This window comes from Aricia agestis, chromosome 3, assembly GCF_905147365.1.
Source record: "Aricia agestis chromosome 3, ilAriAges1.1, whole genome shotgun sequence".
Taxonomy (NCBI): domain Eukaryota; kingdom Metazoa; phylum Arthropoda; class Insecta; order Lepidoptera; family Lycaenidae; genus Aricia; species Aricia agestis.
The window spans coordinates 13,900,369-13,914,565 of record NC_056408.1 but is presented as its reverse complement, the minus strand read 5'-3'; the positions used below and the strand labels follow the sequence as shown (position 1 = coordinate 13,914,565).

The 14,197-nt window shown below is 40.0% G+C and overlaps 1 protein-coding gene across 1 annotated transcript; it reads left to right on the top strand.

Moving 5' to 3' along the window:
* Positions 1-1,847: 1,847 nt before the first annotated feature.
* On the top strand, positions 1,848-11,079 carry LOC121725543 (protein toll-like). Its single transcript, XM_042112549.1, has 6 exons — positions 1,848-2,324; positions 3,473-4,379; positions 4,602-4,759; positions 7,082-7,227; positions 8,225-8,716; positions 9,257-11,079. The coding sequence occupies exons 1-6, from the start codon at positions 2,159-2,161 to the stop codon at positions 10,160-10,162; spliced, it is 2,775 nt and encodes a 924-aa protein (XP_041968483.1). The 5' UTR covers positions 1,848-2,158; the 3' UTR covers positions 10,163-11,079.
* The last annotated feature ends 3,118 nt before the right edge of the window (positions 11,080-14,197 follow it).

Sequence of the window (14,197 nt, the reverse complement as noted above, 5' to 3'; positions counted from 1 at the left end):
ATAAGTTTAATATAATAAAATAGACGACGCTGGCTAGCTCATAAAAACTGTAGATTTCGAGGCCTAAACTGAAAACTGAGAGGATTTCCGAAAAACTGTAGATCTACAGCTAAAACCAAAGAGAATGTCATATACTACGTAACAAGAGGTCGGACTTAGAAGAAAAAAAATAATATTTATTATTTTTTTAAATTGAAATTAAAGTTAAAATTTTTAAGTGCAAAACCTTCCACTCTAAACATACCAAAAATTAAAAAAAAAAGAAATGAGCTCAAATAAATGTTTTATTTCAATACAAATTATTGTACATAGCTAAATAAACACAAAACAATAAAACAGATTTAATCCACAAGGTTTAGGCAACAAATCCGTCCGCTGCTTACGCTCCGATTCCGATCCAGTGGACGCGCATCTTTATACACATAAGTATTATTACTTTGTTTTGTTACACCCTGTACATACGACAGCTGAAATATATCGCGTGGGCTCAGGCCAGCTGTATACCACCTCACTTGATCAGAGGATTTTCCCTTAGTGGCCGCACCTCTCATAATCCCATACCTTCCTTCTCCTCCTCCTTACATCTTCTTAACAACCATTGCCTGCAGACTAAAAAGTTGCAAACTAGTACAGGCACCTAAAAATCTGAAATTAATGAAAAGTTTTTCATTTACTACATTTCCATACATAAATTATTATAGTTAATAACCTTAACGTGTAATTAATTACTACAATAAATCAATAGACACATTTCAACACTTTCGAAATTAATTGCATACATACTGATACACTATAATATTTTCCATGAAATAATACTTAATCTATTTTTTTCAAATTATTATAGTTTAAGTTGTAAATTATTATACAAATATGCAAATAATCACTATGACATACTTTGTATTAGAACACGGTATGACATAGTTATGTTTTGCTTCAATTTATCAATTTACGGTTATATTTACATTTTACAATGGCTTACCTTTTGTTTTTCAATAATTAATCCACTAATTTACAATTTTTGAAAGAGTTGCTACAAAATAATTTTCACTAACTGAAAATCGAACTTTGAGTTTTAAACTTCTTCTTCGTCTTTTTTATCAACCAATCACAGTCGATCTTGCTTAAAAATTGTACAGATTATCCAACTTAATTTAGTTGCTACGTTTAAATTTGGAACCCAATTTTTTTTTGTTCAAAAGTTTCACCCACCTGGCTAAAACTGAGGGGTTGGCTACACTGGTCACAAGCTAGAAGCTTTTTTTTTTATTTTGGAGATTAGTTGATTACTGCAGTCACAGTATAGCAATATGACATATACTCATGTGTAAACCAACCAAAAGTGAATGCGGTGTCGTCGCTGAAATCGTCGCTCGTGTGAAAATGTCCAAATGACAGGCTGTGTGCCCTCTGTCGTGCATTTCTTAAATCGTGTCGTGTTGTGCCTCGTGGGAAAGCGCCCTTAGATATAATTCGTTATCGTGCATAACTCACTCATAAGTGTAGGAAAGTGATGCAATATCCAGAAACGTGCTATTTTGTGTACCCTCCAAAACTCCATCGAATGTTTTAGTAAAACGTCTACCACTTCATTGAAGCGACCGATTTGACTTCTTGACTGTATTGACTTTGACTTTATACTAATAGAGTTTAGACCTGTTTTCCCGCCATAATATAGTTATACTCATAGACTTATTATAGCATTATTGGTTTATGGTTATACTCATGTTATACTCGACAGTCGACAGTTCGACACTGGCCATGGTTAAATAGCCGATCTCTGAGGTGCCAGATTAAGAAAAAATAGAAAGAAGAAGTAGAAGTCAAGTGGGATTTCCCGATGACGGAGTTACTTCAAAATAGTAGGTAGGTAGGTAATTTTATCGTTTATTTATCCTTATTTATTAAATTCCTCCCAAATAAAAAGTTTCCCACGAATAAATAAATCCAAAACTTATGTATAATTAGCAGTCGCTAAAGTGAATAAAATCTTTAACAATGGACATTCAAAACAAACTAGTAACTGTGCTGCTATTGTGTTATTTAAAATGTGTGTTTTTATACGATAGTTGTTTTACAAGTTTGTGAAAGAAAGTAAAGTTAACCTAGGAACCACGGATGCAAACTTACAAAAGAATAAATTAATATCAATTAAGTGACCATGTTACTGAGAGTTAAGTCTTTTGAGGAGTGGTTTCATGTGCTGTTGTTATTGTGGTCAGTAGGGTCTATTGAGTCAGGCCTACACTGTCCTCCTTTAGCATCCCAGGAAGATTGTCAAGTAATAAATTTCAGTGAAAACGAATATTTCTTCAAAATTGGTAATGGTAAGTGAATACATACATAACTTTTTACAATATTCTTACGTCAATACAAGTCTCCCACAAGAGCTAGCTCTCACTGTTGTCTTTTGTTTATTTTCTTTTTAGAGTCCTATATTTCGGTGTTGAAAGAAAAAGAGTATTTTGGTCTTTTTATGTCTGTGTCTCATTCTTCGCTAGTTCAGTAGAATTGCAATATTCAGAACCTTGTTTAAACTGAGGGTTTCAACATAAAATTAATGTACAATATAACATTTATAAATTCAAAGATGCTGACCTAAATTCGAAATATGTAGTAGAATAAAACCACCTCTTATTTGCATCTATTGACACCAAAAAATTAAGACTTTCCCGACAAGTTATGTGAAATAATTCATTTTTTTTGCCCGAAGTGTTACAATATTTTGAATTGTTACAAAGAAGACAGAAAAATTCTGAACTTTGTATCAAAGTTATATAGTTAAAAAACTGCTTATGAAATTCTATTCTATCCATGACCCAACCATTAGTGAAACCATGCATTATAGTTCAGGGGTCACCAAATTTCGGACTGCGGTCCGCATCCGGACCGCCAACCCATTGTGTGTAGACCAAGCATGTTTGAAGATGATCTTTGTTCACCTTAGGACTTCAATATCTTCAGGATTTAACGTCAATATTTATAGCTTGCAAAAATATTTCACTCCAAACTTCAGAGAGATAATTAGCTATAAAAAATGGTTACTTTTCTCATTAATATCTAAAAATACCTTTGTAATTTCCGTAATTACCTATGTTTAATTACCTATGTTGTTTTTTTATATAAAATGTGTGGACCGCAAAGTTCATTTCATGTCTTAAAACGGACCCCGAGCTAAAACTAATTGATGACACCTGCATTAGTTCATCAAACTCTTTCAATAATCACTGTACAAGTAAATGGAAAAATATGCTGTGTCTCAATTTTTAATGCTTTAATCAATTAGTTAAATATCAAGAAATAAATACTACTCAGATATTGTCAAATGTTTTTTAATGTATTAAAAATGAAACAATTACTTAATATTGTTATGATTATTTTGAAGTAAGTAATATAAAAAAAAATAGCTTTATAGTTTCTATTTCATTTATTAATAAATCAACATTTTTAATTAAAACCATTTTTTTCTTTTCAGATAAAAGCGATTTGGAAATAATTTATGATACGAAATATTTTCATTTAAAATGTCTAAATAATAATATAACATTGGAAAGTAAATTTCTACCTACTTTTGATAAACTGGAGACTTTTAGTACCGTAATACTTTCAAAATGTCCCCTACCCTCGCACAGCTACAGAGAAACCTTGCTCGCGCTCAATATATCCGTGAGGTCCATTCTCGACCTCACCCTAAGAGGCGACTCAAAACTGGAAGCTAAACTCTTCGAATCCCTGAACATCAGCGCTTTGAACGTCGAAGGTGACGAGGCAGCATCGACGCTGGCCGAGCCGACGTTTCTCGCGCCGCTATCCAAGCTGGAGGATCTGCGCCTGACGCGCGTGAGGCTGGACCACTACGCCGTGCCGCTGCTGCCGCCCGCGCTCTCCATATTGAAGCTGGAGCGGACGGGCGTCGAACGACTCCCGTCCGAGGTGTTCGAGCGTCTCGGCCAACTCAAATCGCTGATTTTAAGCGAGGAGCGGCTTCGAAGCTTGAACCTGAGCGCGGCGGTGAACCTGAACGATACGGAGATCGAGGCCCCTGTGGACGGGCTCACGCTGGGGCCGGCGCTTCACTCGCTCTGGCTTCGAGGCGCGCGCGGCCTGGAGCTGCACGACTGCTCGGGGCTGCGCGAGCTGCACGTGCAGGAGAGCACCGCGCCGCTGCCGGGCGGCTGGCTGGAGGGCTGCGCGGTGCGGGAGGTGCAGGTCAACTCCATGAACGTGAGCCGCGCGGCGGGCGAGTGGCGCGGCGCCGGCGCGCTGGAGTCGCTCGACATGCGCTACTGCCAGCTCCGGGACCTGCCCGAGGGCTGGTTGGATGACGCGGTCAATCTGGAGACTTTGAATCTATCATACAACAACATCGAGTATCTGCCACGGTGAGTATTTGCCTCTAGTCACTAGTGTAATCCTAGCGATGTCCAGGAACTTAGGAACTAGGAAGTATGTACCTCTGATGTTTAGAATATTATAAAAATTATTAAAAAACCCGTCTACGACCGCGTCTTTTCTCGCGTATTTCTTTTTTTTAATTTAATGTTTTAAGGCTTTAAAGTTTAAACTATTGAATTGGAACTTCTGATGTTCGTATCGTTGTCCAGGGGTCTGTTCAGTCGCACGAAGCGGCTGGTTAACCTGAACCTGGCGAACAACCGGCTGCGGAGCAGCGCGGTGGCGGCGCTCGGCTCCCTGTTCGAGCTGCGCTGGCTGTCGCTACAAAACAACCCCCTGGATGATTTGTGCCAGCCCAAAACCGCGGGTGAGTGATTTAGGTTGTTTACAACATCACGAGCGCTGTAAATATGTACTTGTTATAAATCCAAATTCAAATTATTTATTTGCACAAAACATGGTGAAATTAGATGTTACAAACATTGATAGGTACCTACATGTTTACAATAACTTATTTTACGTTACCAACTTACGTTTTATATATTATTATGTAAGTTATTATAATAACTTACATAATATAATATATAATATTATAATATAAAACTTATCTATACTAATATTATAATTGGGAAGAGTTTGTTTGTTTGTTTGTTTGTTTGAACGCGCTGAGTCTCTGAAGCTATATTTTATCACGCAAAGACTAATACGAGTGAAGAAATAGAGGAAAATGTGGAAAAAACGGGGGAAATTATATGAAAGGGCCTATTTGAACGTGCTAATCTCAGGAACTACTTATCCGATGTGAAAAATTATTTCAATGTTAGATAGTCCATTCATCGAGGTAGGCTGTAGGCTATATTTTATCACGCTGAGACTAATAGGAGCGAAGAAATAGAGGAAAATGTGGAAAAAATGAGGGGAAATTATATGAGAGGGCTTATTTGAACGCGCTAATATCAGAAACTACTTATCGGATTTGAAAAATTCTTTCAATGTTAGATAGCCCATTCATCGGGGTAGGCAATAAGCTATATTTTATCACGCTAAGACTAATAGAAACTAAGAAATAGAGAAAAATGTGGAAAAAATGTGGGAAATTATATGAAAGGGCTTATTTGAACGCGCTAATGTCAGGAACTACTTTTTTTTTTAATGGCCCCGCACTTGGGACCTCCTGTTCCCCCTTACATGATAAGGGACAATTTCTACAATTATTTATTTATTACATGTGCGTTTTTAAAATAGTTATACATATCTGTCAGGAACTACTGGTCCGATTTAAAAAAAAATGTCAGTGTTAACGCTAAGACTAATAAGAGCGAAGAAATAGATAAAAATGTGAAAAAAACGGGGGAAATTATATGGAATTTCTTATTATCTTATGAACGACCGGAACAATTTTTATGTTATTTGGCAAACATGAAGAATTGACCACGTGAAGGGACATAGGCTATTTTTTGCTGCAAAATGTACGGTTGCGTGAAATTCCTAAATTACGCAAGCGAAGCCGCGCGGAACATCTATCTACACTACTATTATAAAGAGGAAAGATTTGATTGTTTGTCTTGAATAGGCTCCGAAACTACTGGACCGATTTGAAAGATTCTTTTACCATTGGAATCCTACATTAATTCTGCTGAACATAGGCTAAATTTTATTTTGGAAAAAAATAGGGTTCCGTAAGATATTTGAAATTTTCGGACGCAAGGTGTAAAAAAACAACCAGAAATATTACTTTTTTCGCGTACGCTGCCTAAACTATAAAAGATAGAATCATAAAATGTTCTAAGTAATTGTAGATCTTTTAAATATCTACAAAAAAGTCCGCGACACACTATACCTATCTATATTGAGTGAGGCACAATAACCATTTTTTTATTAAAAAATCTTGAAATGTTTTTGGACTACATTTAAATGCCTTTATTTTACTCATGACATTAATTCTTATTTTTATTAGACAAAATAAATTATTTCATTACTTCTTTGAATGATTAAAATTGGACGATTGGTTTTAATGTTATGGCGAAATTAAAATATTACGATTTCTGCTGCACGTTGCGAATTGGGCGTCGTCAAGGCGCGCCGCGCGGGTGTGCTCGCCCGGAGAGTCCACGTAAATATTAATTATTATTACCTCGATCATGGGAATCGCAGACACAATAGATTTATAATATAATAGTTATGCGACAGCCGGGTGCCGCTTCATTGATGGGATAATGTTATAGTGCTTCATTAATTCATTACGTTTTGAATGACTATTATTTTTGATTGCTATTATAATTAACTAGCGGCCCACCCGGCTTCGCACGGGTGGACATTGATTTTTAAATATATTTTTTTCAATCTTTATTTCTTAGTTAATCTTTATGTTAAGCAGAACATAAAAATGGTTTACAATATTTAGCCTGTAACTACTATATTATTATACACATTTTTATTGTATTTTTTTTTATATTTTAAGTGTTATGTTTGATTATTTTATCCTTACCTACAGAAGATACTATTATTCCGACTGATCTGCCAATCCCATTTAAAACTAAACCAAACCAAACCAAATTACACAGGTTCTGGGCCAGGGGGGGCAAATCAGATTTTTTATAAGCTAGGTGTTTATAAAGAAAAAATTAAAATTTTTTGTTGTAAAATATTGTATTTCAAACAAATGGCAAAAATTGCTCATGAACTGCAGATGTGTCCCCGCTGAAGTCGCTAATGAAGCTGGAGAAGTTGTCGCTCCGTCGCACCGGCGCCACCGTGCTGTGCCTAGACTGGCGGGTGCAGCTGCTGCGCCTTGCCGAGCTCGACCTGCGCGACAACAACATCACCGACCTCACCGTGAGTACCGCCCGAGATCTGATATTTATTACATATTGGGAATCAATAAATAAAAAGAACGAACCCATACACGTTCTACTTTTGTGGCAAGTAGGTGGCAAATGTGCATTTTATAATAGGGAAGATGCGACATTTATATTTTTGTGTTTATTTTAAAGAACTCCATGTAAAATAGACCACAAGATATTAAAAAAAATCGTCGTCAGTACTGTAAATGACAATAATTATAGACATTGGCCCCGCCTGATCGTATAGGTCAGTTAATTAAAGCTCTCACGTTCACAGTACTCACACTTATGCAATTTCACTATACAGTATGTTTAAAAATAAATGATTTTGTAGGTAGAGTCTCAAACGCTAACCGCGCGCCGATCACACGTGACTGACTTGTAACTTCACGCTGTATTTATAAACAGTAGCAAAATGAAAGATAGACCGCGCGCGAGAGAGACGGACATACTTTTCATGATGCGTATGCATACGTCGTACTGCAGTACGACGTTACGCCGCGCGCTTATTCACAGACACTACACAAGCGCAATGTGTAAATGTGTTGATCGTGCCAGCTTTAGTTAACTGACCTGTACCTCTAAAAAAAAACCATCGTTAAAAACGTTAAAAACGATAAAAACGCTCATAATAGAGGCATTTTGATCGTTTTTAAAGCTGAATGGAACGCGGGGATGGCATGTGTGACGTCACTGAACTCTGATTGGTGTTTTGAAATCTGTTCCGTTTCAAGTTACTTTTAATTGTTAATTTTTGTAAAAAAAACAATATTTTATAAAATATTAACCTTGCAGTGGTCCTTCTTTTATATTTTTTTTAACGTTTTAATAGCAACATTTTCATAAATATTATATTTGCATGTTCCCTATTAAAAATGATAAAATGCACATTTTAAATTCGAAGACATATTTTTCCCAAAACGTCTCCGGGTGGCGAAAAGCGAGATCGAATACTAAAATCGTTCTAAACCGTTACTTAATAATTTCAGTACGGAGACGTTTGTCAGTGGACGCGCCTCGACGGCATCAGCGTAAACGTGGACATGCGCGGTAGCAAGATCACGTCGCTCGCGTACGAGAAAAGTGACTACGACGCCGTCAAAACCGCCGCGCCCTCCGCGCTCGCGCAGCTCGACGCCGATTGGGCCCTGAGCTGCAACTGCTACGAGTATTGGACGGCACGCGCGCTGCAGGAGCGCCGCGAGCACGCGCCCGTGCTGAGCTCTGTGCGGTGCGAGGCCGGCCCGCTTCTGACCGCGCGCCCGCTGCCCGACTTCACCTGCACCCTACCGGCCGACCGGTGCCTGCCGGGCTGCGCGTGCGTCGCGTCGCCCGTCCACACGGAACTGCGCTGCGCCGCCGCGGGGCTGCGTCGCCTGCCGCGGCCCGCCACCAACCTGCCCCCCGTCACGGTGCTTCACGTGCCCGGCAACAACATCACGCTGCGCCCGCGCGACCTCGCGTTCCTCGCTAACGTCACAGTGAGTCAATCACAGAAATAAATCAAGATATAACGGCGACGCTCGTGCGTTGCTAAGGAATCGCTCGTGTCAATATTTGCTTTGCTTTTAGTTAAAACAAACAACTTACCCGTGGCAAGAAATACCTCCTATTGACCGATTCACTTTCGTACTTCTGTTTTTACAATTAGACACTGCACAATGAGGCATTTTTGCACAACCGCTCCGGTGTAATGAAGTCGAGACGTGCGCGCTGCTGACTGAATGAACGTTCAACGAATCTTGCACGACAGAGCAAGATTGAAACACGCGTACTCCACCCGCTTAGCCGTTCTACCTTGATTTATTTCTGTGGAGTCAATTGTGCTTTTTCGAACATCAGAAAGTAGCCCAGAGAGGCAGAGATTTTGATCAATTCTCGTTCATTGACTCATTGTGTAGAAATGGACCATCCGAGAGTCAATTGTGCTATTGTAAAACCGTAAACGATTTCAGCCAACCCGATAAAGTAAATTATTAATTATAATTAAACAACTATAACTTTACACATTCTTTTTGTAGGATTTGGATCTGTCCAACAACTCGATATCGACGATCGACGCCGAGACCGCGGGCGCGTTGTTCGCGGAGGGGCGGCGCGTGTCGCTCGCCGGCAACCCGCTGCGCTGCGACTGCGAGGCCCTCGCGCTGCTGCGGGCCGTCGCCCTCCGGCCGGCGCGCGTCGCCGACTCGGCTCGTTGCGCCGACGGCACGGCGCTCCGCGTGGCCGCCGAGCGGGCCGTCGCCGCCTGTGTCTCGACGCCCGTGTGGCCGGCGGCCGCCGTCGGCGCGCTGCTGCTGCTGCTGCTGCCGGCGGCGCTGCTGGCGGTGGTACTGGCGCGCCCGGCGGTGCGCGCGCGTCTCAAACTGTTCCTGTTCGAGCGCGGGCTGTGCCTGCGGTGGCTGCTGCGCGCCGAGCCCGACGACGACGACGCGCGGCCGTACGACGCGTTCGTGTCCTTCTCGCACCTCGACTCGACGTACGCGGCGGAGCTGGCGGCGCGGTTGGAAGGCGCGGGGCGGCGGCTGTGCCTGCACGAGCGCGACTGGACGCCGGGCGACTGGATCCCGGCGCAGATCGCGCGGTCGGTGCGCGACGCGCGGCGTACGGTGGTGCTGGTGTCGGAGAACTTCCTGCGCTCGGAGTGGGCGCTGGCGGAGCTGCGGGAGGCGTACGGCGCGGCGCTGGGCGAGGCGCGGCCGCGGCTGCTGGTGGTGCTGCTGCCGGGCTTCTCGGCCGCCGCCGCCGCCGCCGCCGCGCCCGAGCTGCGTTCCTACCTCGCCGCCGTCACCTACCTGCGCTGGGACGACTCGCACTTCTGGTCCCGTCTGAAGATGGCGCTGCCCTCGCGCGCCCCCGCGTCGCCGCCGTCCCCCGCGCCGCTCCCCCCCGCGCCGCAACACAAGCCGACGGCCGCCGCTGCGTGATGGCCGCTCGTGAGTTCGCTAGTGTTACTTAAGGTGCAAAACCTTCGCTCAATTCATACTTTTTGACAGAACTGTTGTTGTGTTGTGTTTCCAATTATTTTTATTTTATTTTAAGATACATGGAAAACTTACAGCTATATTTTTTTTTATGGACTGTCATCCCGTGTGGGCTCGACGTTCATAACAATTTATAGCGCTAAAGGAATTATTAAAAAAATATATTATAAATAATCGATAACAATGGATCGATTTGAATTGATATTGTTTGAACAGAAAAACCGATGTTCGATTAGGCTAGGTATACTGCCGTGGCGGCACTGCCATTGGTGCTATAATGTTCCACGAATATGTCATGATCGTATCGGCGACGACGCAACCCCCATGCGCAAATACAAATATTTTTTGACCAAAAATTGTTAAACATAAAGCGATAACGGATCCTCACACTAGGCGACAAATACATCGACTTATGCCGTTTTGTTGACGCGACGCAAAGGAGCAATGTGGCTTAACTCTTAGATGATACAAGTTTATTACGTGATACATTATATTATACAATAATTTACAAATTAACTATAAACTACAAGTTTTGTATCGGTATAACAAGAATCTCAATATCATTGAGCTCTCTGAAAAATTGCGAATATTTACTATCAGATAAGGTTTTACTCATATTAAATAAAATATATTGATGAGTGATGACTTTCGTCTTAGAGATGTAGATGTTACTGAGACATAAAAACCTACGAATAATAGGTATAGTATAAACCAAATATTGTTTATTTTTTAAGAAATGTTAGAATATGTTACCATTATGAATTAGAATTAAGATTTTACGGAGACTGGATGTTTAGGTTACGACGTTAGGTTTATCTTTAAATATCTAAAACTCTACTACTAAGTGCAATTTCCATGAAGCGAATAGTCAAAAGTGCCTTACAAGTGTTACAATAGCCATAAGTGTTTTTATTTTGCAATTTTTATAGGTTATAGGAGGTATGTTGATTGTATTTTTCTATTTTTATATATTTTATACAATATACTTAATAAATAAAATATATTTTGTAAGCACTGTATTTTTATTTAAATCTTACTATTATCATAGTAAAAGGAGGGGAAGTGAGTTATATTCATACAAAGGCACCGCGCGCGGCTTGTATGTGTGCGCCATAGTATCAATGCATCGCCACGTACGGCACACAACAAAATCTCGGCGGTACCAGCCTTATAAAACTGGCCGAGATTTTGTTGTGTGCCGTACGCGGTACGTGGCGACGCAGTGATACAATGGCGCACACATACAAGCCGCGCGCGGTGCCTTTGTATGAAGATAACTTACTTCCCCTCCTTTTGCTATGCTATTATCGTGATGAAATGCTGCTGACGGAAAAATTTATCAGCTACCTGCTGCCTATACTTATTTGATATATATTATATACACAGTACGCAATTCAGTATATCTGTCCTTGTATGTTTTTTATCGTCTTATATTATTTAGTTCTTGTATTCGTTTATAATATAGTAATTTCTAAAGAAAGCGAATAGTTTATTGGTACTCATCCTTTCTTTTGTACAGGCCCCAAACACGCTTTGGTCTTAGTGTCGTGGGCCGCAACCAAAATTGGATTTGAATTGATGATTACGAATTTGCTCTATTTTGCCGGTGGGTGTGATTTCAAAATAGTTTAACTCCACGAGGACCACTTTTACCGGTGGGCCGCAGTTTGGGTAGTTAGTCTATACCATATTTCTACCTATACTCATTGTTCCGTCCATAAGCTAACTAGATGTAGGCGGACTAGTGTCACTCCTGTGACACGTATCGCTACCACCACGGTTGGACCACCACGATCAAAAATCATGCTTGCATCTTCTTACTATGCAGCCTGCAGGCTGCAGGCAATCGTCTGATACCTACTCTCTACTACTACTCAAAACAGGGGCGATCGCAGTCTGAAAGTTTGAAGGGGTCACGGATACTAATCTATACTAATATATATCGCTCATCCCGGGGGTCCTGGGTTCGAGTCCCGCAGGCGGAACAAAAAGTTTTCAATGTTCCTGGGTCTTGGATGTGTATTAAAATAATATTTCAAAAATCTTAAATATATTTTATGTATAATATTATAAAAAATTCAAAAATATATCGATGCAATGAACATTTTAGTTCTAATACGATTCAACAGATGTCGTTTTATTTTTTACTTCATTGTAACATAGAACTAATCATACTTATTAGTTATTATGTTTTTGTTTATAGTTTTTAATACGTTAGAATATTATGTTTAATAATATTATCACTTGGTATAATAATAATCAATCTATCTTATCAGAACTCCTACTGCATTTCTAAGGAGTTCGAGTGTACCGTGTTGGCCTATATTCCATCCAGAAAATATATCATATTACATACATAAACTGAAGTCCACGCGGACGAAGTCGCGGGCAACAGCTAGTTTATAATAATAATAATAGTAATGCCTAGGTCAAAGTAGTAGCAGCATATTTCTGAACCAATACGACCTGCAAACCTTCAAGAATGGTCGGCAATGCACCTGCAACTCTTCTGTTGTTGCGAGTACCCATGGGTGACGATAGATGCTACTTGCTTTCCCTCAGTGACCCATTTGCTCGTTTGCCCCCTAAGATTATAATACTAATTACCTCGGTTTTCGGTGTGGGATAAGTATGTTAATGTCAAGGACATAACGTCGCAGTAATATCATTATTAGAGGACCATCCATAAAGTACGTGACACGGTTTTAATGATTTTAGTGTGACATACTTTATGGATGGCCCCTAAGATGCGAAGTTTGTGTGAATGATTCAAAGTTTCATTACATTACAGTAGGTACCTACCTATAAGACTTAGGGCCTGTTTCACTACTTTCTGATACAGTGCTGGATAGGCTATATCCACAACTTTTTTGAGAGATTCTCTATGACTTTATCTGTCAAGTTAAGTGGTGGATAGCCTATTCACCACTTAACTTGACTTATCTTATCATCACTTATCAAGAAGTGGTGAAACAGGCCCTAATTCCAATATTAGGTACACGACAACGTCTGCAATAATAACAGTGCTTTAAAAGCATAATTATTATAACCACATTTTATGTGACAAAACAGCGTTAGCCGGATCAAGCTGATCTAGCAAACTGTGTTTTGTAATTTTTTTACTAACTGTAAGTAAAGTAAAGCGTCTAAAATTGGCGTAGTTTCAGTTAACCATGACAATAATTTTCACGAATAAGAAGCCCCCACACAGTGGCGGTTTTACCTATAGGCTAAGTAGGTTGGCCTAGGGCGGCAGATTTAGAGGGGCGGCAAATTTAGCCCCATTTTTTTTCTTACAGGAATAAAAACCCCACCAAAAACATTTCTTGTAAAATATTGCCGCCGAGACGACCACATATCAGGTTTACGGTTTACCCTGGCAAATGCACCGGGGCAAATCAGATTTTTTATAAGCTAGGTGTTTATAAAAAATAAAAAATGTATAATTTTTAGTTGTAAAAATATTGTATTGCAAACAAATGGCAAAAATTCGTTTTCTTAATTTTTCATTTTTAAAGATGAAAGTAGTAGGTATACCTTAGTAGGGACGCACACTGGTCCCAAAGTAAAATAAATGGGACATTAAGAATTTTCGGATCGAAGGTCAACGGATCAGGCTGCTTTTTTTTTTTGTAGCATCTGATGCAATTACAAGCAACTTTTATAGATGTTGTTTTTTTCAAATATGCCTTATCTACAGAGAAAAAAAAAGAATTATTTTTTCCAAGATTCAAACGTATACAACATAAATCATTATGTCTATGACATAAATCATAGCACAGCTTATAGAGGGACTCTTGTCGTACATTTTTGTCATAGACACTCAACTGCGATTTTTACGCCTTTTAGAGCTACAGGCACTCCTTTTTTTTGGTCAGCGGATGAAGCTGATTTTTTTTGTAGCATCTGATGCAATGATTTTTTATAGATGTCGTTTTTTTTAAATATGCCTTATCTACAGAGAGTATAAGTACGAAG

Excerpts from the sequence above, each read along its gene's own strand:
- LOC121725543 (XM_042112549.1), top strand. The coding sequence starts at position 2,159 with ATGTTACTGAGAGTTAAGTCTTTTGAGGAGTGGTTTCATGTGCTGTTG. Across the intron at positions 2,325-3,472 it reads TTTCTTCAAAATTGGTAATG|ATAAAAGCGATTTGGAAATA; the intron begins GTAAGTGAATAC and ends TTTTCTTTTCAG. Across the intron at positions 4,760-7,081 it reads GTGCCAGCCCAAAACCGCGG|ATGTGTCCCCGCTGAAGTCG; the intron begins GTGAGTGATTTA and ends CATGAACTGCAG.